The sequence below is a fragment of the Oreochromis aureus genome, linkage group 1 (genome assembly GCF_013358895.1).
Source record: "Oreochromis aureus strain Israel breed Guangdong linkage group 1, ZZ_aureus, whole genome shotgun sequence".
NCBI lineage: Eukaryota > Metazoa > Chordata > Actinopteri > Cichliformes > Cichlidae > Oreochromis > Oreochromis aureus.
This window is the reverse complement of record NC_052942.1, coordinates 14,935,083-14,958,785: the sequence shown is the minus strand read 5'-3', so window position 1 is coordinate 14,958,785 and position 23,703 is coordinate 14,935,083. Positions and strand designations below refer to the sequence as shown.

At 41.4% G+C, this 23,703-nt stretch overlaps 2 protein-coding genes across 2 annotated transcripts; both read right to left on the bottom strand.

Annotated features, from left to right (window-relative positions):
- Positions 1-388: 388 nt before the first annotated feature.
- On the bottom strand, positions 389-14,100 carry LOC116328418 (M-protein, striated muscle-like). Its single transcript, XM_039608559.1, has 17 exons — positions 14,067-14,100; positions 13,820-13,925; positions 12,767-12,811; positions 12,057-12,201; positions 11,435-11,497; positions 11,101-11,168; positions 10,028-10,141; positions 9,824-9,911; positions 9,433-9,471; positions 8,472-8,577; positions 7,748-7,793; positions 7,237-7,333; positions 4,665-4,687; positions 4,519-4,563; positions 4,354-4,443; positions 2,047-2,172; positions 389-930 (listed from the first exon to the last, which is right to left on the bottom strand). The coding sequence occupies exons 3-17, from the start codon at positions 12,782-12,784 to the stop codon at positions 721-723; spliced, it is 1,278 nt and encodes a 425-aa protein (XP_039464493.1). The 5' UTR covers positions 12,785-12,811; positions 13,820-13,925; positions 14,067-14,100; the 3' UTR covers positions 389-720.
- LOC120440373 (M-protein, striated muscle-like) lies at positions 14,097-18,928 on the bottom strand. Its single transcript, XM_039612733.1, has 4 exons — positions 18,504-18,928; positions 16,523-16,579; positions 14,532-14,646; positions 14,097-14,227 (listed from the first exon to the last, which is right to left on the bottom strand). Exons 1-4 carry the CDS (start codon positions 18,630-18,632, stop codon positions 14,097-14,099), a joined length of 432 nt encoding a protein of 143 aa, XP_039468667.1. The 5' UTR covers positions 18,633-18,928.
- Positions 18,929-23,703: the final 4,775 nt, after the last annotated feature.

Here is a 23,703-nt window from a genome sequence, read left to right as displayed (position 1 = left end):
TTGCTTGTTTTACGTTATTGTATTTTGCACAACTCTGTTGCTTGTGAAGCTCGCACACAAGAATTTCACTCGCATGTACTGTACCAGTGTACCTGCACATGTGATGTGACAATAAAAGTGATTTGATTTGATTTGATTTGAAATTAATGTTTACTGGTCTCCTTTGGGATTTGTACTTACTAGACTTTAACCCAATTTTGTTTTGACTAACATGTTAAACTCCCCCTAACTATGATAAATACGAAATATTGTTCCACAATGCCAAGGTGCATCGAAGCTTCAAGTCAGTTAACTTTGGGCAATGTTCCTGTAATTTGCAAGCCATTTAATATTTGATTATACTGCATGCGGTGTCATTTGTGCACTTCAAGAATGAATTTAAAACACATTTCACTCTTTCTTCAAGTTTTATTCAATTTGTAGCTTTATTCAAGTTCATTTCAATTAATTTCTAATTTCCTCATGTTTAGATAGTGCCTAGCTTTTTATTATTCTAGTATAATTTTGCTGATTTTATACAATGATTTCACATTGAAATTATTTTTTGCTTTCCATCACAATTGCAAGATTTATTTCATATGTCAGGGTTTTCTTGACGCTCTAATTTAATGGAAAGAGTATTAGCTCCATTTCAATCCAGATAGAGAACACCAATAAAGGCTTCTCAGCTATGTGTGGTCTAATTGTGCACCAGTGATTGTGTTTCTTCTGCCTTGCTTTTCACTTCCTCCGACTTGGAGTAGGACTCTTCACCCCTCTTCCCAGTGCTGCCTTAGGAGCGGCAGGGCTAGGAGTTGAAGGGGCAGCGCTCGGAGCAGGCTGGGTCTTAGGCTGAGGGATCTCGATTGGTAATTTAGGTGGGATGATTGTTTTAGGGGTCAGAGTTGGTTTTGCCTCAGGGATTTTCTCCCCATGGCGATACACACTGACCTGAAGATAAAAAAAATAGCGAGACAAGGACACAATGTTAATACCCATTCATGCATTTACTTTTTTTTTTTTTTTTTTTGTCTGTCCCATTTGGTTCTTAAGCCATCAGAATTGTTGTCTGAAGACCAACAAGGATACCAAATGGATTTATTTTGCCAAATGGATCATCATGGCATTGCCGTATTGGTCCATTTGATCAAACTTAGTTATTTTTATTTATTTTATTTTCAGTTGTTACAGATGGGACAGACATGACTGGGGGATAGGAAAGGGAGAAAGAAAGAGAGGAAGGAAAAGAAAAACAGAAGGAAAAGGGACAGTGAGAAAGGGCACTTACAAAGACAAAGAAAAGAAAAAAAAAAAAATCTCCTGGATCACCTGTTGAGAGAAAAGGAGAAGACAAGCAAAAAAAACCAAACAAAAACAAAGCAACATACTAAACACAACACCATCACGTTAATCTAGCTAAGTGTGAACAGCAGTAAATACTAAATATTGAAAGTTGTTGTGCAGCACACAGGACAGACAGCGCACAATGTGCTTTGAAGTAGCAGCTACGAAAGGTGTAGTTTGTCTCACGAACAGTGAACACCGTGTGCACACCTGTGTGGATCAGCGCTTGTATACAAAAAGGTTTCCCCATGTAACGGTCTGCTAGAGGGTGTGAAGGCCCATAGCCCCGTCCCCCAGGGCATGAAGCAGGCATGGAGGAGATCCAGGCTCCAGACATCCAGAGGCCCCAGAGTGCGAGAGCCCAAGGAGGACCACCGGAGGGGCATCCGTGCCACCTTCCTGGGAAGGGCATTCATGCATTTACTACTAGCGGTGAACACAAAAGGATTGTTTAAAGGGCTGCAGCACATTGCATCATCAATAGAAATTGTTTAGGTATTTTTAATTTTAGAGAAATTTGGATTTTGTATTATTTTGTATTAATTCTGTCAAAATCAGGGTGAGAAAAAGTAACAAGGTCAAATATCAGGCCCGTGTAAGGTTTTTGTGCTGCTGCGATCAAATATATCCCCATGTTGGGCACCAATGGAAAGAAAATATTTCTGAAGCAGAGACGGCTCAGAGTAAATCCAGTCATTTGTGTTACACAGCGGAAACACTCACCACTATATCCACAGACTCTCCTCCATATTTATTCTGGACAATCATGGTATATCTGCCAGAATCCTCCATGGAAACGCCTTTGATCGTCAGACTGGCAAACTTGCCCTGGTCCAGGGAGACCACATACTGGGAAATGAATTCAGAGGTTAAAAAAAGTGAGAAAGCCAGTGGAGGGAGTTTAGCATGATTTATTCTTTAAAATGCCTTACTCAAAGTGGCAGCATGAGCAAAAGCTGAGCACTGGTGCATGGGCTGAATGGACAAAGGGACTAATGATGTATTCCTGTCTTATCTGTTCTGCTGCACTCAACCACGCTCAACCAAAGTATGGTGAAATTGAAAAGCAATACAAATGTGCCCAATCTATATTTTTTATACCACCCAAAAAAACCCCTACTGTATATTGTCTCTGATACTCTAGTCTACACAGAGTACTTTATTCTGAATTGTACCATGTACCACGAGTGGTGCAGACAAGAGTCCAACATTTTAAATTGCCTCTTATACCTGCCCACTCACTTGTAAGGTCTGGACATTTATACATTTTTATGGAGTGGTACTTTCAGTAAGTTAATTACATTATTAAGAGAAACACTTGCCTTTTAATTACAAGAAATAAAATGGTCTATTAGATTAAAATCCTAAAAATGGTAGCCATTAGCATGCTATGTGTTCTTGGTTAAATGCATTAATTTACTTGACCAATGTAGGTTAAGCTGTGTATTATTCAGAAAAAAAATATTCTAATTACAGTCGTTTCTGTGATACAGATATTATAAAATTTGACAAAATGTCTAAAAAGTAGTAACTTCTGCTTATTACACTACTCGAATTGAATTCTCTGGATCTTCTTATGTTCATGTTTTTCATTTATCTTCATGCATCCTCAGACGCCTCTGTGGTAACTAAGTGCATGAGAGACACTCCAGAGGTTTGGAAAACTCATCAACAAGGGCCTTGCTTCTTGTTTTAGACAGATTATTAGCAGGTGAGGGAATGAATAAAGGAGAAAACTTGAACACAAATTCCTCCTGGACCGGGGTTTCTCAAACTTAAATCTTCAAAGCTGGTAGAAGCTGCAGGATTCTGATGCTGTTGAAAGAGCTTTTGTCGACTAGCGACAGACTGTAGACTTACTGTACTCTGGTTGGCAAGTAGGTTAATGAGTTATGAGAGGTAGAGTTGTTCCGTTACTGATCTAGGATTATGCTGATAATACTGACCCCAAAATGGGTAGAAGCGTAGTGTAGTTCCCTGAATCTTGGTGCTCTCAGTGGTAAATACACTCACCTGCCACTCGATTAGGTATACGTTGCTAGTTTTGGATTGGATCCTTTTGTCTTCAGCCTTAACTCTTTGTGGTGTATCTTTAGCAAGATGCTTAAAACATTCATCAGGGATTTTGTTTCATATTGACAAGATGGCATCATGCTGCTGATCTCATGCTCCACCACATCCCAAACGTACTCCATTGTTGATCTTCTATTGTTGATCAGAATACTTGGTCGCACCAGAATACTTAGACTAGCCCGTCTGTCACAAATAACCCTGCTCATGTACATTCAAAGTCTCACCTTTCTTCCCCCTTTTGACCCCCCTACATGCCTAAATGTACAGTGTTGCTGCCATTGGCTGATTAAATATTTACTTTAATAATTTCTTGAATCGGTGTACCTAGTAAAGTGGGTGATGAATGTATAAGAAGTGCTTTGGCACAATAGGGACAACATCATATTCATGAAGTTCCTAACAAGGAACTAAAGTATATCAATGGTTTTGGGGTTTATTGCATTTTATTACTACTAATCATTTGTACTAATTTAAATATACATGAAGCATACTTTTTAGAAAGTACTTCATTACCACTTTCAGTATTACCAGAAATTGTTTTTTAATTACTGCTATTTCATTATTTTATATGAATACTGGTTTTAATATCATGGTAAGTATTATAGACATTGACTTTTGAACAGACATTATCTGATCAAATGGATCTGGAGAGTTCTCAAAATAACATGACATCATGAAGCATATTTTAGTAGACACATACTGAGTGTGAAATTTCCACAAGACAAGTTAATAGAAACATTATGTTGTAATTGTGTATGGTTAATGAGATAATTAATCGTGAGACAGGAGGGGAGGAGTTGAGTTTCTGAAGAGGTTAAACAGAGTCAGAGAATAAGGCAGTATTTATCGGTAGGAATCAAATAAAAGTACAAAGCCCCATCTGAATATGAACTGGTTGTACATGTGACTTGCATACACAATTTAATTAGCTGAAAACAACTCCAATAAGACATTTACCTGATCATCAGGCTCGACTTCTGATCCGTTCTTCAGCCATGACACCTGAGGTTTGGGGTCTCCACACACTGTACATGTTAAACTCAAAGTCTACAGAAAGCATAGAAAATACCTATTAGCAAAATGAGACAGAAAGCATGCAGTTTCACACACTTAGACGCCTACCTTCTTTTCCATAATGGTGACCACATCAGGCAGTCCTCCCACCACCTTACCACGGTGTAAAACAAACAGTTGTTAACATTCTAGGTTATTCCTATTGTTTATTATATTAAGCTATTATATAAAGGAGAACAGGAGGATAAACTTACTCTTCTCAGCGTATGCCTCAGCCCTGAAAAATCAAAGCAGTTTTGTATTATTATACAAATTTTATCACTAGCAAATCTTTATATAGTTCAAGCTTTACTTTAGCCAAATCATTTCTGGTTAGCTTTCATTACCTGGCTCTGACCACACATCATTTTTTCTTTGTTTTTTTTTTTTCTTTTCTTTTCGGTTAACTAACAGTGGTCAGATGGTGTGCCACAAGGTGCGTTAGATTTACAGCCAAACCTCCTTTTAATATTGTTTACTTCAGGAGTTTCATGTATATTTCCTGGGGAAAAATGATATTGTTATGTGAGCGCTGTTGGAGCAGCATGGCAGGACCAGAGGTCAGCCACAAGACCAGATGGTTGAGGAAACTCTGCTCTCCTCTTGGCAAGTTGATGCTCAATCAAAAGGGTAACAGGGTGTCACTTGTTTCAATGTGTTTGTAAAGTCTTGTGCTTAAATGTCTCTCTTTGAATGTTAATTAGAAAAGGGATTTGGATGGTTTCCACACTGCATGCAGTGTTTAGTGTTTGCAGTCTCAATCCCTTTCCTAAAAGGATTTGCAAAATGTGTGTGTGGGTGTGGGGTTTGCTTTGGCCCAATTAGCCGACAGACCCCAAAGGATCTCTGCTACCTGACTGCTTCTATTTTTAACCAAGATTTTTATCTCAAATTATAATGCGCTGGACTCTTTCCAGACAGCCAGCGTTGGAGTTTTTGAATTTGCTCAACTTAAAGATGCAGGGTAATTTTTCGTAATCATTTCTGCAACTCGAGTTGCAGTGATTTAACAAGACTTTTCAAAACTGTAGCTGTAGGTGAAAAAAAAAACATACTTGAATAATTGGAACCAGGGCATGCAGAAGTTTTACACCTCTTGGAGCTCTTTAGATTCTGCTCATGCAATAGTGCCAGGGAAGCGTCTGATTCAGTTTGCAGCTTGCTACATGCATGCAGCAGTGTTTTAAAGCATACACACAGTTTCTTCAGTCACAGAAAAAGGAGAATAAATCATCAAATAATATAGTGACCTAATCTGAAAATCATAACTTTAGTCTGGGATTAAATCCTCAGTCAGACTTCCACAGTAGACCTTTAAAAAAAGTGCACAGGTCCTTACAGGGCAAAGCACAGGCAAATTAAACAACTAAAATATTCAAAACAAGCAGTTAGTTTTAGTGTAGCAGTTTGGAGTTAGGAGTGCACTGATATTTTAAAGTGACAAGTCTAATCAATGCATGGATCTACACTGATTAACACTGAGCATATAGTGGTTACAAAGGCTCATACAGTCTTCTGCAGTGTCTCAAATGATCTGAAGGCTTTGCACTGTTTGAAATGTGGAGATACAAATGTTAATGAAATTTCCAATAGATGTTTTAGTATTCAAATACAATCAGAACGAGAGAGTCGAATATACGTGTATTTATAGAAAACCTCATGCTTTACATTATTTGAAGCAGGAAAACAAGACTATTGTTTCCTTATATGAACACAGTGTAGCCTGGGAAATCATTACTTTGAACTATTAGATGTCAAACTCACAGTTATGAAGCAAATGTGAAGGAAGCAGTGATTCGTCATTAGGCGAGCCAGTCTGACACATAAAGGCACAAGTTTAAAAAAAGAAGAAAACAGCTTTGAGAATATAGTCTTACTTTAGTTTCTGGAACTCTGCAAAGGCTTTCTCATATACTGTTAAATACAAAAACAGAAAACTGTCAGTGTCACAACACATGCCAGTTTACTTTACTTTAAATTTAGACACACCTAGAACCAAAATAGTCTTTATAATATCAAAACAGAATCTTTCCCTTTTCCTGCTCATGAACATGGCAACTTTTTTTTTTTAAAGAAAATAATAGTTTTAAGATGAGAGTGATGCAGTAAACACAGGAGGAATGAACTCTTTCAGTCATAACACTCATAAATGTGTTTTTTTAACATTAAAAAAAGTAAATTTGAGAAGTTTTAGTGGAGATTTTTTCCATACAGTGCTGTGCAAAAGTTTTGAGCCGCAGTAATTATGCACGTAAAGGTACAATTAAAAAATGGTTCTTTGCTAATTTTTCTGTTATGTGTAGACACAACACTGCTTCAACCGTTGAGTTGGGGGTTTTTATGCTTGAATGTTACATAGGTCAGTGTTGGGTGGTTTAAACCAAAAAAAGCCATTCCTCTATAATTAGCCAGGTACCAGGACTGGACTCGAAATGAGTGAAAAGCAGCTAATGTCCAAAGACAAACTTTTCAAGGCTTTCTGTCTTTCAAACTTTCAAACTCAAGACTTTTGCATTGTTGTGTATGTAATCCGATCCACACTAAAATGTATGTAACTGACAAGCAGCCAAGCAGTCCAAACATTGAATTCTTTTTAAAAGTGAAAACTGGAGACTTTCATACTCAAAGACTAGCTGAAATATAACCAGAGAGACTACACGCTGAAAGAGAGCCATAAAAACAAGTGACTGTTTTTTTTCTACCCTCTTTTTACAGAGTTCTCGATAAAAACAGGAATTGACTCAGGAGGGAAGGAAATAAGAGTGGAAAAGTACTGAAAGTACTGACCATCACCGCTGAGGTCCAGTGTGCGTTTATGTGAGTTTTCAGGGTCAGTGATCACAATGGAGTACTTGCCCTTGTCCTTCTCCACTGGTTCAACTACCTGTGAATCAATCAGCGAAAAACGATCAGCCACATGACGACAGAGGCATCAACTCAGTGTCTTGCTATTTATTTCTGCTTTGCGTGTTTTGAGCTATGATTTAAAATGAGATTAATTTAACAGGTAGGCTAATTACAATTATAAAGCTTTCTGACAAAACGATCGGAAGACACGCTACTTAATCAACTTTAATGAATTTTAAACCATTTTTATTCATTAGCTTTCCCTTGTGATTATCCCTTTAATTTATCTCAAAGTTTCCTCGTCTCTGCAAAGACACTTTGAGGACTTTTACAAGCAACACAGACGAGCAGCAGCACCAATGTCTGAGGTGCTTTACTGTCATAAAGTTACTGATGTGTGAGATTCCTCCGAAGCATATACTGTTCAGCTTTGTATAGAAGATGATAATACCTCCATTGTTGCCATAGTCGGGGTTCCACCAATCACAATCTTGTCACTGTGGGAGAGTTTAGTCTCACCGAGGAGAAGAAAAGAGAGGTTAGTGTGTGTGTTTGTGTGGTGGGGGGTTATTTTTGAGCGAGTCAGGTAAATGAAAATCATGTTTACATGCCTCGCTAATGTCATGCCGACCTCTTGCTCTTACACGAACCCACAGAAAACACAGTGAGATATTTTAAAATAAAATCTTCATAATTTTTATTCAGTTTTACTTCATTGTTCTGTCCACTTGTTTTTATTTTATGAACCCATTTTTTAACATTTTATAATTTCTGGAGTGAACTGGAGTGCTTTTAAGTGCAGAAAAGCCTTCCTTCTTTATAGAAAATAATAGCTGTGTGATTTCTGTCACAAAACAGGGCAATTTTACTGCAATAACAGGGATAATGAAACCACTTGCCAATAGCCCATCAGAAGTTTTATTATGCGGCTTATTGTTTTTCCCACTCATGACAGTTTAACTTGAGGAAAACCAGAATAATGCGTTTGTGGTCAGCATGTTTATAGGTGGACTTAAAAGAATACTCTAGTAAAACAACTACCAGGACTACAAATACTGGAGTTATGCGTATTTTCTTCCTCCATTCCTTATCTTCATCTTCGTACTCCCAACTATTTGGTATTATGTTTATATTTGTGAGGCAGTGTTAATTCTGTGTTTAATCTAATTCCTTACCCATTATACCAGGTGATGTTCATCTCTAAGGTGTAATACTTCATGTGACACTGCAGCTGAATGCCTGTTGCTGTGCAGTTTATCACAAGCTCTGCTGCACTGGCTCCTGGAGGAGGTAATGGAGGCGATGGAGGTTGTGAGGACCACGTTTGAAATCAAAGTAAAATACATGTTTTCCTCCAGCTGCTGGACGCTGTGACCTCGCTATGCTGTGAAAGCTACTGCATGCAGAGATGAATTAATTGAATAAAAATAAACTTCCATTTTCAGCCATTTGTAGGATCTAGTTTGAAATTCCCTTTTGTCCAGCTTGGAGAGGAAAATTCTGCTAATGAAGCAAAGAGCAGATTGTTTATATCCTGGCACTCAGTAAAGCACTTCAACCATGACAGGTTTTATTAACTTTTTTTTTAAGCCGTTATACCTAAAAGGGCATTTTATACTACACAATGTCTGTGTCAGATTTTCCTCACTGCACATTACAAGTGGGCAAGTGTGTCATCCACCTGGTCACATCACCATGGTTTCCCATTATCACAGTAATGAACCACTGCTGTAACAGTTGCTGCAGAGCTGTCAAGTGACTGTCTCTTAAAATAGGAGTAAGATGCTCCTCCACACTGTCACTGTGACAGCGCAGTGGAATTTTAAAGTGATTTCACCACATGATGGCACGATGGCCAAATGCTTCCAGCATGACAACTTCTGCCACACGCTGATAAGTGTGTGTGTGTATGTAGCAGAGGGTTTTTAAAACAAGACCCATATCAGTCTGATGATGGATCTACCAAATCTCTCATCACTGGGGTTTGATGGTGCCATGTTAAATTTAGATAATTTGAACTGGATCCCTACAGTGGGTAGAGGGTGGTGCTGGTGGTGTGTCGTACCGTTTTTAACATGGATGTCTCTTTATGAGATTATTGGTGTGTGTGTCTGTGTGCAGAATGCAGCAACTTACCAGCCAGTTGGCTGAGCTTGTTTATGGCATCGTCAAAGACTAGAAGAAAGGCAGAGGAACATGGGGTCAGAGACAGAGCCAAGAGGATGGAAAGGCATGATGCTGCTCTCTGGTGGCTGCATTCAGAGCTCAGTAAGGAAAGGTTTAATGAAAACATGGGAATATGTTACTTTATGGTTTCCCAACACAGTAATGAAAAAAAGAAATAGTTTATAACATTATAAATGTTTTCCCCATGTCAAGCATTTTATTTATTCTTTTTATAAGAATAATACACTGTAGGTAAACAATTATACTTGCTCAGTAAGACATCAAGCTAACTATCCAGACAGTGAACTTGTCATTTTTATTAAGTGGTAAGATGAACTGCAAAAATAGAGAACATGTTTACCTTTTCCAGAAATGTTTATTTGGCTCATATCTTTTCCTCTGTCATCGCTGATGGTGGCTTTGTAAATTCCTGCTGTCTTCATTGAAAACTGGAGAAGAAACAGTGTGACATAGGGAATACAGATTTGTCCATTTTGAACACAGCACGAGGACAGCGTTGGAACCCCCAAAAAAAATAGTCTTTAGTGCCACAGTGTGCTCTTACCTCTTTAATTGGCAGTTTACAGACTCCTGATCCCAGGTCAGGTTTTACATCCGGGATGATCTCCGTGTCTTCTCTAAACCAGTGAAACACTGATTCCTTCTTCAAGTTAGCAACCTGTTAAAATCAATAAAAACTGCATATTATCATTTTCGAAAAACAGGAAGTGAAGTTTTATTGTCTCACACACACACTTTATATTTTATACAATTCATCGAACAATGCAAATCCAGATGACCAGGGATGTGCTGTATATAAAGTCTTGTTTATGTGGTAGTTTAGGAAGATCAAGAGATGTCGACGAGGCTTTTGAAAGACAAAGGAAGCAAATGCCTGCAGCAAACGGATTAAAGTGAAAAACAAATCTCTTAAATGTTAATGCATTGGTGCTTTTGTTTTCTGAATATAAAAATAATACTAATCGGAGAAAATGGTAAAACACAGTTTAATGCTTGGCTGTTTAGTTAATGAACTAAATGGTAAGAGTGCATTAGCATTTGAAGAAGGGGTTATTTAAAATGCCTGTTTGCTGCAGGACAAGTACACTTATTTTTGCCTACAAAAGTCAACAAGTCAACCAGAGGTTCCCAAATGTTAGCACATAACTGTACCTCATCAACTTTTTGCAGTAATTCTCATCCACTTGATGGATTTAAACATAAATCCTGTCTTTCAACCAAAAAAGCTTGAGGCTAAATGATCCCAAATTGGAAGTAGAGCATTTTTCTGAAAACTGGTTGATGTTTAAGCTTGCTGTGTTTTGGTACTCAACAGTTAAATAATGAATGCATATATTTACTATATCTCTGCATAAATCAAAGATATGCTGATGTCAACTTAACTGTCCCGGAGCATATAAACGGCGACTTTAATTTTAAAATGTTCTTGATAATATACTTCATTCTAACAAGGGCAGGAAAAACCCTGACAATTCGAGTTATTATATGTCTGGACCTTATCATTACGCAGCACTGTGGCATCCACACTTAGTCTCCATAGAATATCTGCTCAGTAAGTGAGCCTCCCATTTGTCAGACTGTAAATATTCAATAAATATCGAGTACCACTGTGTTTACCTTGCAGACCAAAGTGACAGAGCAGTCATCCCCAATCTGAAGTGATAGAAACTCACTAAAGTGGGGGCCTGTAGTGAAAAGAAACATGAGAGGAAGCCTTGAAAATGGACATAAGCTTTTATAAAACACTTGAGGAACCTTGTTATAAGCTGTATTAACTGATGTGTGGTTTTAACTTTGCAGCTCGAGAGTTTATGCAAAGATAGTCTACTTCTCTCCTCTATGCTCACTCATTAGTTATCTCCCGGGCAACATAGTGTTGTGCTGGTCTCAGGCTAAATTAAGAACAAAGCTCTTACAAGCTTAAAAGTGGATGATGTTTTGTATTTCTTACCCTCTTTGACTCTGATGTACTCTCTCCTCTGGAAATCAGCCTCAGCCAGGGCTGCTTTGAAAGCTATGTGCACATACAGACACACATAAACGAAGAATAATTAAAAGATCAAAGTGTTGCTATAGATTTTTTTTTTAGTGGTCCCCCATATGAGAGCAGAATCATAATTTATGAAATCAAGCATCTTTAGTTGAATCTTAGGGAGTCCTATAGACATGAAGTTCAAACCCTTCTCTACACTGATGGGCTCAATACATTTCCATAATGGGATCTCTAATGCAGCAGATGCTAAGTCTACTGTCATACCAAAAAGCCCATTCTATACACTCTCTGCTACATGTCTGTGTTTCTCCTGGCTTAGGCTTGACAGCATACCCCCTAATTAGTACGCTGAAAAATAAGAGGTTGTGATAAGTTCTTTCTGCACACATCCACTTAATATACATTTGTGGTTTGATACAACTGCAATCCAACCAAGAGAAAAAAAAATTACAGTCCAGAGGTTATTGTTCTTTTTTTGTTGAATGTAGTCGGATACTGCAGGTTTTGTGGGGTCTGACTGGGTTGGAATCACATTTGAAAGGCTGATCGTAGGACAGGAGTAAACCTTGGCCCCTCTTACCATTTCCAATCAGAACCAGTGAGCTCTGTGCCTTTCCTCCTCCATCTGTGATCTGGCAGGTATATGTCCCCTCATTCTCCTCAGTGAAATGATCCATGATGAACTCAATGATCCCTGTAGCGACGTCATGACCCATCTTGTTGGGCTGCAGAAAAATAGAGTTGTAATTTTAAAAAGCCTACTTGACGACAGACTTTGTGAATATCATAACTTTTGTGTAGTTAAAAACAGCTGACTGAACTATTGTCTTGATAGAAAAGTAGGTTGTTCACCTTGAAGCTAGAATATAAATCATTCATCTCTTCTGTTTTTATTTGCAAGGTTCAATTAAATGGTTTAGTCCATACTTTGGGATCTTTCAGTTTGAGCCTCGCAAAAATTGCAGCTGAAAGAAGACTACCTGGCTAACTGATATATCATTTTCCGGACAGGAAAAGGGGAAGAGCTTAGGCAGGTGATGCAAAAGCAGGTAAGACTTTTTTTTGGGATCAAATAAAAAGAGAAATCTGCCCCTAAAAAAATAAAGAAATCAGAAATCTTCAAAGGCAGAAGAAGAAAGAAAAATAAAAGCATAAAAGAGGGAGAACGAGAAATGAAGTGAGCAGGTAAGACAGATTAAGACTCAGAGGAGAAAGTTTTAAAGAAGAGATTAAAAAGGACAAAGAGAGAGAAACTCAGAGAGATAGAAAGAGTCAGCCAAAGGTACCTACCTGGGTGTCTGATATCATAACTGAGCGCCAGCATCTTTACCAACTCTATAAGGCACAGACACATTATTTTATAGACACAGACGTGCAGTTATCACACATGTGACATTTTATGCATTGGTCTAATTTTACCATTAGCTTCGATGAGGTACCAGATAAGTCAGGGAGAGGAAAATCAAGAAGCAAAAACATTAAAACTGAAGATTAAAGCTGAAAGAACGACATTACATTGTGACTCATAACTGGCCCTGAATGCTTACCCTGAAACACAGACTGTATTCTGAGTTGTTGTATTATTGGAGCCTCACCAAGTACCTGTGATATAACTGAAATAAATGAAACCTTGCGTGCTAGAAGTTCAGAAATTATTGCGAGTTACAGTGGAATAACTGTAGGCCGAATGGGAAGCAATCAGTGGAAGCCACTATTATAGCCTCGTAGCAAACTGGTGCAATAGAAGGAAAAGCGTTGTGAAGCTTTCTGACAGAAATCCTTTTGCCACGAAGATCTGGTGGTAAAACATGTTCAGTGCCCCAAGCTTGGAGAAATAATGCGCTCTGCTAGTATCATCAGATGTGTAATGAAATTGTTTGTTGCCTGGGTGCCAGGGTGATTGTTTTTAAGTATGCTCTCACTACTTTCATCTTTTATTGCATTCTACACACTGCCTTAGTTCTCCGATACAATTTTCTTTTGATTTTGGCTCAAGTCTGCGCTTTTGATGTAGTTATTAGGGTGTTGCTCTACAGCTGTTCAAATTTTCACGATCAAGGCATGAGTGGTATTTGCATGCAATAGTTTAACAGAGGTAGGAAACGGATATGGAATGCAAACTAATGCGATGAGATGATTAAGATAATAATGGCAACATCGCAAATTACCATATGTCAACAAGGGCAAATGAGCCATGAGTATAGAATACAAATAAACATAAACATGAGAGATTTCATTAAGTCTAAGTTGCAGATTCTCTTACAGATTTTCAAATTTTGCATGACAGTTGACTGGGTGCCTAAGCATCAGAGCCATCCTTACATAGCAATGAATAGAACCTACCTTCATTAGAGATTGTGTAGCTGGATGACACTCCTCTGTGTTTGTGACAGAAACAGAATACGTCCCAAAGTCTTCCTTATCTGGGTTCTTGAAGATCAGCTTAGAGCTGCAGTGGAGGCGGAAGAGAAACACAGACACACACAGTCAGAGAGATTGTTCAAGCTGAAATTGAATGCAACTGTTTGATGTCATATGCATGTCATATATGTGTGTGTGTGTGTGTGTGTGTGTGTGACTGTGGTCTTACTGGGTGCCCTCAGATTTAATCACTACCCCTTTAGAAATCTGTGATTTCTTTATAATCTTTCTTCCAGATGAACTTGGAGCCTTCGTTTATCTGGCAGGACTCGAATGACAGAACAATGTCACCTGACTTCTCATCCACCACACAGGACACCTCCTGGGAACCTTCAATACACAGACAAACATAGTTTTTAGACTAGCCATTTTTGTCTCCAGTTAATGCCCAGAAAGCCTAGACTGCTATTAATGTGATCTTTGATATTTGATGGATTGATAGCACGTGTCCACTCGCTCTTAAACTCTTGCCTTCACCACTGTCAACAATAGTGCAACACTCACTCAAAGCAAAACCATAGCACTTTGTATGCTTTACAAAGATACAAAGAGAAACTTGGAGACACATATTTATGAATTTTAACACCCTACATTTTAGGAAGGTATTCAGTTTCTGTCTGCTGTTAAATGTTACCTGCCACGGCCTTGGCAGTCACAGGGTCAGAGGCCATTGAGGCCATAACCACTCCTGCAGCATTGACTGCACGCACTCTGAACACATAGGTAGTGCCCACCTCCAGACCTGTTACCTAGGACACAAACAGACAATCTGTTGTTGCTAGGGGGAGTGGAGGTGTGAACGTCTGTAAATTGGTGTGGTAACTTTCAACCTGTGCAAAATTGACAGGTAAATAAATTATGACATAATAACAGCATATTCTATTCTGAATCTAACAATACTATTTATTTTGTTGATCACTTGGTGCTGTGAATAAATGTAAAATATATCATCCTTTAGCCCAGCAGCAGCTGGATCTATTATTATAATTCCCCTTCTTCTTTTAGGCAACATACCCTAAATATTAATAATGCATGAGTAATCCGTATTGTTTCAAAGCATAAATGGTCTTTGTGTTATTATAATTACTCTTGTGTTATTTTACTTTACTGACTTTCCATTATCACACATAAGGTGATTCACCTTTAAAAGATTTCTTAAAAAAACAAACAAACAAAAAAAATCCATCGGCCCGATGGCCAGTCCAGCTATGCTCAAGCCCCCCCCTGCACGTGCGTGATGGAATTTCAAAGTGTTCAACGGCCATTCCACGATCTCTCGGGGGTGAGGTGAGCAAAAAAAAACCTACTCAGCCCTGCACTGTTTTGTTTTTTTATGTTAAAATGCGTGTTTGACATTTAAATTCATATGCCCAGTGCTTTTAAAGTTAACGGAGTTCAAAAAAAGAGGGGGGAAAAGAATAACCTTTAATTTGCTAGAGCTAGTGCTGCAATCTGAATCCTAACGGGCAATTTGCCACTCAATTTTAGCCGTTGGGCCGCATCCCCCTGAGGACCCGGTAGGCCAGGGGTCACTAACAGGCGGACCGGGGTCCGAGTCCGGACCCAGACGCCATCCTATGTGGACCTAGACTTATAGTTAACAAAATATTAAATTATATTTAATTTTGACGGGGCGATACAATTTTAAGCGGTAACGTTACATTGTATTAGACCAGGGCCGTGCAGAGACGTTTAAATGGGCGCTGTAACAACTTCTACTGTTATAACTTGCACATTACTTTTCTCAGCTTATATATACACTAACTTATTGAAAGTTACATGTCTACTTTTTTAATGCACAGGTACAATAAACAATCTGCACTTTTCTAATTATTCTAAATATTCTTAACTATTTAAACATCTTTCAGTATCCTGCTCTGTTTGCACACTATGTGTACGCTAATTTAAACAACTGTACTGTACTCTGCTCTGGTAACTATTGTCCATGATGTAAATATGTAAAAATTGTGCTTCTGTTCTGTGTCCTGCTCTGTTTGTATATGTGTGTTTTTGCTGCTGATACAACCAAATTTCCCCTTGTGGGACAAGTGTCATCCTTTAAAAAACTTACTTACGAAAACGGTCCCGCCCCAAAACGTGCAATAAAAATATTATATATTCATATTTTTTTCCCACTTTAAATTGGTCAGTCTTTTAAAACTACTTCTGCCTGAAATATTCATATAAAGTTTTAATTATATTTTCGTTGTTTTAACCCTTTAAATCCCAGTTTAATTACATGAGCGCCCTGTTTTTTTAGCCCCCAAAAACAAAAAGACTAAATATTTTCCATAAAATACATTTGAAGTAATATTTGATTATTATTATAATTAGGCCTTTAGATGGGTCAAAGATTGGCACTAACATTCATTTTGATCGAGCATTATTTTTTGCAGCACCATAGTAAATTATAATAAAACGGTATGTTATGTTTTTAGTTTTCACATACTAAGTGCTTATTACCTCGTTGTTTTCTAAAATAAAATTACAAGAATATGTTAATAACAATACAAGATCACTTTGAACCAGAAAAATATTTATTTCAGAAGGATGAATATGAACAGTTATGTTATCGGGAATCGACAAAACTTATGATTTCCGCTGCCAGCGCGCCGCCTCCTCTACCTGGCTGCCGCGGTGTGTCGTTCCGCGGTGAGTTTCCCTGGCCAAGTTTGGTTTTCCCTGTGTAGGGAGCACAGGCTGAGATCACTAAATCACGCAGAAACAGTATTCCACAATTTTTATTTATTTATACAAACACTTCTAATTATGACGTTTTACGCCTGAAACTTTGGAGAGTTTAGTTCTTTATACAGAAAAGTTACAGCAGGATATAAATAATTATCAGGCAAAAATGTCCTTCGTTTATTACAATAATCCCATCCGAACGTGAGAACACTAAAATATAAAATGTTTTGTAACCCCGAAAACTGAATCGTAATGCAACAACACTACTAATGTTTTGTAACCAAAACATCCCACACCTCGCTGCGTCATCGACGCATGTGCCATCATCTGTCGGGGTAGCGACCTACACGCAATGTCCGATCCCACACAATAAATCTATCGTTTTCTTTTGTAACCGTCAAACTGACTGGTAATAATAATACACATTTGTCATGAAACCAAAACATGGGCGTCACGATCGTGACGCAGGTGACGTGTTCTGTCGGTAGCTACCTACACGACAGTTCGACATGCCCGATCCCACGCAATAAATCGTAGTAATAATAGTTTTCTTTTGTAACCTCAAACTGACTGGATACTAATTTTCAAATAACGAAAACATTGCAGAGGGGGGGGTTTGTCACCGGCGAATAGCGCTGCGCTATCGCGATGGAGGAGAGCATCGCCGAAGTCGATGGCGGATCATTGTCCGCGGGTGACCAAAATACTTTTAAATTTTTCAAAAATCACCCTGTTACTGTTTCATTCATCTCCCTTTCGCTCCGAATTTTAAAATGAGTGGCAAAGGTGCTTTTTTTTACCGTTTTTTTTGCGATCCATGTGCCTTTCCGGAGGATCGGCGATGCGCGCTGGCCACTTCCGCCGTCAAAAATAAGTACTTCCGGGGGCACAAGCTGGTTTTTCCACCACAACGGCACTGAAAAATTAACTCGAAGCCATAATAGTCTAATTTGGTTTTGGTTCCAGCTTTTATATTCATTCTGTTTGTAATGCATTGTGGCCTAAGAGAAAAGACGGAAAAAAGGTGTGTGTGTGTGTGCGCGCGCGCGCGTGTGTGTGCGTGTGTCATTTTTTTTTTTTTTTTTTTAGCCATAAAGACCTTTATTTTATTTTTTAAAACATACACGCCATTGTCTAAGACTGTTACTGACACAAAATTGTCATTTATTTGAGCAGAAAGTCTATGGAATAAATACGGAATTTACTGCGTTTCACCCACTTGCCCAAAAGTGGGAAAATGGCGCCACCTGGTGGACAAATAAAAAAATTACAATTTCAAGGCCCTGAGTCTAAAAAGAAATAAATAAAAATACATAATAATAATTTTGGGATGAAAAATAGCGTTTATAATGGTTGTCAATGGGCCGAAAACGGTCCCTAGGGTGACCAGTGTGAGTATTTTTGCTGCTCAGCCATTTTAGGCTGATTTAATAAAATCAGACTGAAATTTTAAAAATTTTTAAAAAACCAAACCGTTTGGTAAGTTTGGCTATATTACACCCAACACAGTGGAAATGGCTTTCATATGAAGAAACAAAGTGGCACAAAAAGGGCCCAGTATGACACAATTATTAACCAAAGTGTCAAAAAACTCAAGATTGTCTGGCCACTGAGGGTTTAAGTCTGGCTCAAATATCATGACCATGTCCTGTTTAAATGGCCCTGCTGCTATACGACCCTCAACATGCATGTGGCTCTGTTTAGGTACAGTAATACAGTCTTTCTTCGTCATCACTTTGTACTCGTCAACTGTATCTGCACTAACAGCCTGTATAAAAGCTTTCACCTTGTGTCTTTTGAGGCTGGGAAATGCTTTTCTCACTGTGCTGTACAGTTTAGCTTGGTCAGTCTAATTCACAATGTATTCAATGACATTGTAACCTATAATAGGGCATGTGAGCTGAAAACCTTTCATTACCAACATGGGGATGGTCAATTTCTCCGTTTGTTCAGTTCCAGAAACAAGTTGGAAGGTTGTCTCAACCCACCCAAGATATGGCATGTTGGTCCCATTTGCTGCAGTCAGGGTGAGTTCAGATGTGTCCATAATATCGGCTACATCTCTCAGCTCCGTGTGTGGCAGATAGTCCTTTTTCCATTTCTCATCAATGATCAACACCTGTGAGCCTGAATCCCATAGAGCTTGAAGCCTGTGGCCGTCCAGGAGACACTCAACCAGACATTGCCTGCCCACCAGAGATGTGACTTTGTGAGGGGTGTTTACATGAGCTGGCGGCAGTGGTACCTGAACAGTCTTATTGTCTTTGTTAGTCTTTAAGCCAGTGCATTTTCTCTTATGTTGTCTCCAGTGTTGATTCTGGCATGCTTTTGAACAATAAAGTGCGTTTTACATGCTGAACACTGTCTCATGCCTGACTTTTCTTGTTTACAGTTGGAGCAATGTTGGGACTTGTGGATGATGGGCATGGTTAACACTCGTCCCTCGGTGGTAACCATTGCTGGTTTAAATGTTTCTCTGTATATGGTCTCATACCTCTGCTTCTACATCCAGCCTGAAAGTGTTCTCTACTCCCACAGAGGTAGCAGTGTGTGCAGCTAACTCAGTTAAAAGCTCGGGTGGTATCCTAGCTTTAACTTCTTTCACAGGGTTCTTAGCAGGTGACACATCATCTGACTGCACTGCACTCACACTTGTAGCAGTCTGTGATGCTAAATATCTTTTCTTGTTTTCCTTTCTGCCTCATTGGCACAAGCCATATTTAACCTCTCTAACAGCAGTTCATCAGGTGTCTTAGAGTCTAACAGGAGTGGCTGCATATCTATCCTGACACTGTCACTCTGGAACCCTGTGAGTATGGTGTGTAAACACATACGCTGGACTAAAGCTGGGTCGTATTTGAGTCCTGACTCTGATTCTTGGGAAGCAAATAGGACTTTCTGCTTTAGATCTAAAACTCTCATCAGGAAGCTTTGGGCAGTCTCTTTCGGGGTCTGTACCTCAGAGGCAAGTTGTTTATAGAGTTCGGTGGCGCTCTTCTCCTGGAAATGGGAGCGCAGGATGCGGCGTGAGAGTCAGAAGGGTGAGTTGAGCTTTTCCCTCCAAATAGCTGCGTAGTTGTAGACCTGGCAAGATAGCTCTGATGACAGCATCTACAATGTCAAGCTCTGAGTAGCCTCTGCTCAGTCCATTTTCGATCTGGTGAGCAAGACTGGTCAGTCAGTTTATCTTTTTGACCTGGTTCGCCAATCTGGCCTGATATTTTGAAATCTTTCTGCCAGTAAGGGCTTGGTCGTTGGGGGGCACTTGACACAGATGAGTTAGGGACAGAGTGATTAGCTTGGGAGTGAGAACTAACAGCTGTGTTAACTGCATTAGCTGTCTCCGTTACCAGTGAGGTTGCAGTGTTTAGTTGCTCTCTGTGCCCTGAATAACGTCCTTCATTTGCATTTGGTTCAGTCTCAACAATTGTCTCTTTCATTACTTCAGCAATCTTATCATTAAACAGTTCTGACATTCCTTCATCCTCAAGTTCTGTTATACCTTCTCTCTCAATGTGTATTTGGATGTGTGTTAGGAGTGACAGTCGTGTTTTCCGCTAACATCTATTTTCTCTGCAATGCCAAGGAACTGCAGATTGACACTAGTTGATCTTTGGACAGAGTGTGCATTTCACGCACAACCTCTTCTCGCAGCTCTTCCACCGAAGACATTGTGGCAGTAGGCAGGAAGAATTTTACATGTACAGGTGACGCTGAGCTGAGTCGTTTTGCAGCCCCTGATGATCTCTGGCTGGCCTCAGGAAACATGCGCTAAAACACAGCTACCAGTTCGCCTCGACAGCAACACTTTCCTCACTGCAGTCTGCCTGGGTTGTATGGGGGGATTTGGCTGGCTTGGACTACGATGTGCAGATTGTGGACACCGGACATCTAAGCAGCGATCCCAGCGGTGCCTCCAAATGTTACACCCCTGAAAACAGGGGGAAAAGAATCACGAGAGTGATTATGACTTGCGTCTCTCATGCAGTGGTTTATTGCAGCCAAAATGAACAGAAACATTTCACACTCTGCACTGCTCAATGTCACATGGTGGAAGAAAACGCCAAACAATAAACCAAAATACCAAAGTGCTTACTATACAGATACCTGAGCAGGTTTCCTGACAAAATGGCTGACAATAGCTGCGTTTTTAGCTCTTGCCATAACTGAGGCTCAAAACCGCCACGTATATGTGCACAAAACCCGTAATGTAATGCTTCTAAAGCTTACAAAACAATTGAAGGATTATCTCTTAAATAGCTTAACAGTGTACACATTGGAAATATATCAACTTTTAAACACTTTTACCTGAAAACAGGGGGAAAAGAATCACGAGAGTGATTATGACTTGCGTCTCTCATGCAGTGGTTTATTGCAGTGAGGAGAGCGCGCGAAAGCCCCCTAGTGGAGAATAGAGACACTACTAATCGATCCCAGAAAAGGCTTACTAGATCACTGATGTATAGATTGCAGTGTGGTGGACCACTGGAGGGCTCCACTCACACCCAGTTCTCAGGAAGTGTTGTTGCTATGTTTTGGAGGGAAAAGTGTTCAGTTGTGTTGTGGTGAGGAATAAACGAGGAGTGTTAATCGAGAGCTCTCGTGTCGTCTGTGTTTACCTCCACATTGGTGACCCCTGACTCGAACATGCTGCAGTCCGATGGTGGCACTGACTCTGCTCTGGATGCATCAGCAGCCGCCAGCCCTCTGCCTCCGGCTGCAGCTGCGTTTGTTGTGCCGCTCAAGCTGCCGGACTTTTGGCTTCACGATCCCCCGTCGTGGTTCGTGCACGTGGAGGCTCAGTTCGCCCTTCGTGGCATCTCGGCTGACGACACGAAATATCACCAGGTGGTGGCCTCTCTCGACCCGCTAGCCACCCGTCGTGCGTTGACTCTCCTCCGGGACCCACCCGCCCGAGGAAGTACTCCGCCCTTAGGAGCTGCTTCTTCGGGCGCTATGCCCTCTCCGGCGCAGAGCGAGCCGAGAAGCTCCTCTCCTCTCAGGCCTGGGTGGCAGTACGGCTCTCGAACTGATGGGCGCATGCTGTCCTTTCTCGGACGACGGGGATTCCTGTTCGCTCATCTTCCTCCGACAGCTGCCGGCGGCCGTGAGAGCCGGCCTCGCCAACTCTCCGCTTCTGGGCACGAAGGATTATCGCTCCCTGGCTGAGGGCGCGGATCGTATTCTCTTGGCTACCCGCGCTTTCCACGATCACAACCTAGTTCCAGCCTCGCCGGCGGCTCTTCTACTTCCCGCTAACCTGCCCCGGCGTGTCCGCTCCTTCGCTGGCGGCAAAGGTCGCGGCACACAGCGACACCAGCGCGGACGGGACCTCTGTTTCTACCATCAGCGTTTTGGCCCCAGAGCGCGCCGCTGCTTGCTGCCTTGTGCTTTTCCGACCCTGGGACACGGGCCCCGACAGCGCTGTGGCGGCGCGACCGCTGGCGACAAAGAAAACTGCTCTTCATAGAAGACTCGCGCCCGGAGACGTTTCCTGGTCGACTCCGGCTCGCAGAAGAGCCTCCTTCCCCCGTCCGGCGCCGACAGTTTAGCAGCAGGCTGCGGACCGCAGCTTATTGCGGCTAATGGCTCTCCCATCGCAACGTTCGGGGAAAGGTTCGTGACTGTTTGTTTTCATGGTCGGGATTTCCAATGGACCTTTGTTGTTGCCGCTAGCTCTGTACCTATTTTGGGCGCTGATTTTCTTTGTGCCCACGGACTGCTGGTCGATGTCGCTAACAGACGCTTAATCGACGCCCAGTCTTTTTCTTCAGTGCCCTGTTTCACTCGCGCCATCGAGCCCCTGAATCGGGCTAATTTGGTGACTTCTGGGAATGTTTTTCAGCGTTTGCTCTCTGAGTTCCCTTCACTGACTGTTCCTAATTTCTCAAACACGGCAACGAAGCACGGGGTTGAACATTATATTCCGACGGTCGGGCCCCCGGTGTTCGCACGCGCGCGCCGCCTCGACCCCGCGAAACTCTCCGTGGCTCGGGAAGAGTTTGCTGCTATGGAGCGCCTCGGCATTGTGCAGCGCTCGAATAGTGCCTGGGCTTCTCCGCTACACATGGTGCCCAAGTCCGACGGTCGGTGGCGGCCGTGTGGGGATTTTCGCCGTTTGAATAATGTCACGGAGAACGACTGTTACCCCATTCCCCACATACAGGATTTTTCCGCCCACCTCGCCGGCACCTCGATTTTTTCTAAAATTGACTTGGTGCGGGGGTATCACCAGGTTCCCATGCGCGCCGAAGACGTCCCAAAAACTGCCGTTATTACCCCTTTCGGCCTGTTTGAATTTTTGCGCATGCCGTTCGGCCTGAAAGGCGCCGCCCAGACTTTTCAGCGGTTGATGGACTCTGTCTTGCGCGGGCTGCCTTTCGTCTTCGTGTACCTTGACGATATATTGGTGGCCAGCTGTTCTGAGAGTCAGCACGCGTCACATTTGCGTCAGGTTTTCCAGCGCTTGGCGGCACACGGCCTGATCGTCAACCCTTCCAAGTGCCAGTTCGGCTTGCGGTTCTGGATTTCTTGGGCCACCGCATTTCGCTGACGGTGTGGTTCCGTTGCGGACAAGGTCCGGGCCGTTTCGGCTTTTCCGCGTCCCGCGTCCGTTAAAGCACTGCAGGAGTTCTTGGGGATGGTCAATTTCTACAACCGTTTTCTCCCCAGAGCTGCGCACCTGCTGCAGCCTCTCTATGCTGCTTTGAAGGGTAAAACTGCTAAGGACCCGATTGATTGGCTCCTGAACGCATCCAGGCATTTTCTGAGGCCAAGGCGGCGCTGGCAACGCCGCCCTGCTGGCCCACCCGTTTCCGTCGGCGGAGATTGCGTTGACCACCGGCGCGTCGGGACGTGGCGGTGGGCGCAGTGTTGGAGCAGCGGGTCTCCGGTGTCTGGCAACCGCTTGCCTTTTTCAGTCGCACGCTTAGGGACAGTGGCGCAAATATAGCGTTTTTGACAGGGAGTTGCTGGCCCTGCACCTCGCGACCCGGCATTTTCGTTTTTTCTAGAGGGTCGGAGTTTCACCGCGTCGTCGATCATAAACCCTTGACATTCGCGATGTCCAAGGTCTCTGACCCGTGGGCGGGCGCCAGCTGGCAGCCATTTCGAGTTCA

Coding starts and splice junctions, on each gene's coding strand:
- LOC116328418 (XM_039608559.1), bottom strand. Junction 7,334..7,747: donor CGACTATGGCAACAATGGAG/GTATTATCATCT, acceptor ATTGATTCACAG/GTAGTTGAACCAGTGGAGAA. Junction 931..2,046: donor GAGAGTCTGTGGATATAGTG/GTGAGTGTTTCC, acceptor TTTTATCTTCAG/GTCAGTGTGTATCGCCATGG.
- LOC120440373 (XM_039612733.1), bottom strand. CDS start 18,632: ATGGACACATCTGAACTCACCCTGACTGCAGCAAATGGGACCAACATG. Junction 14,647..16,522: donor CGACACACCGCGGCAGCCAG/GTAGAGGAGGCG, acceptor TTTGTGTCCTAG/GTAACAGGTCTGGAGGTGGG. Junction 14,228..14,531: donor GACTGCCAAGGCCGTGGCAG/GTAACATTTAAC, acceptor TGTGTATTGAAG/GTTCCCAGGAGGTGTCCTGT.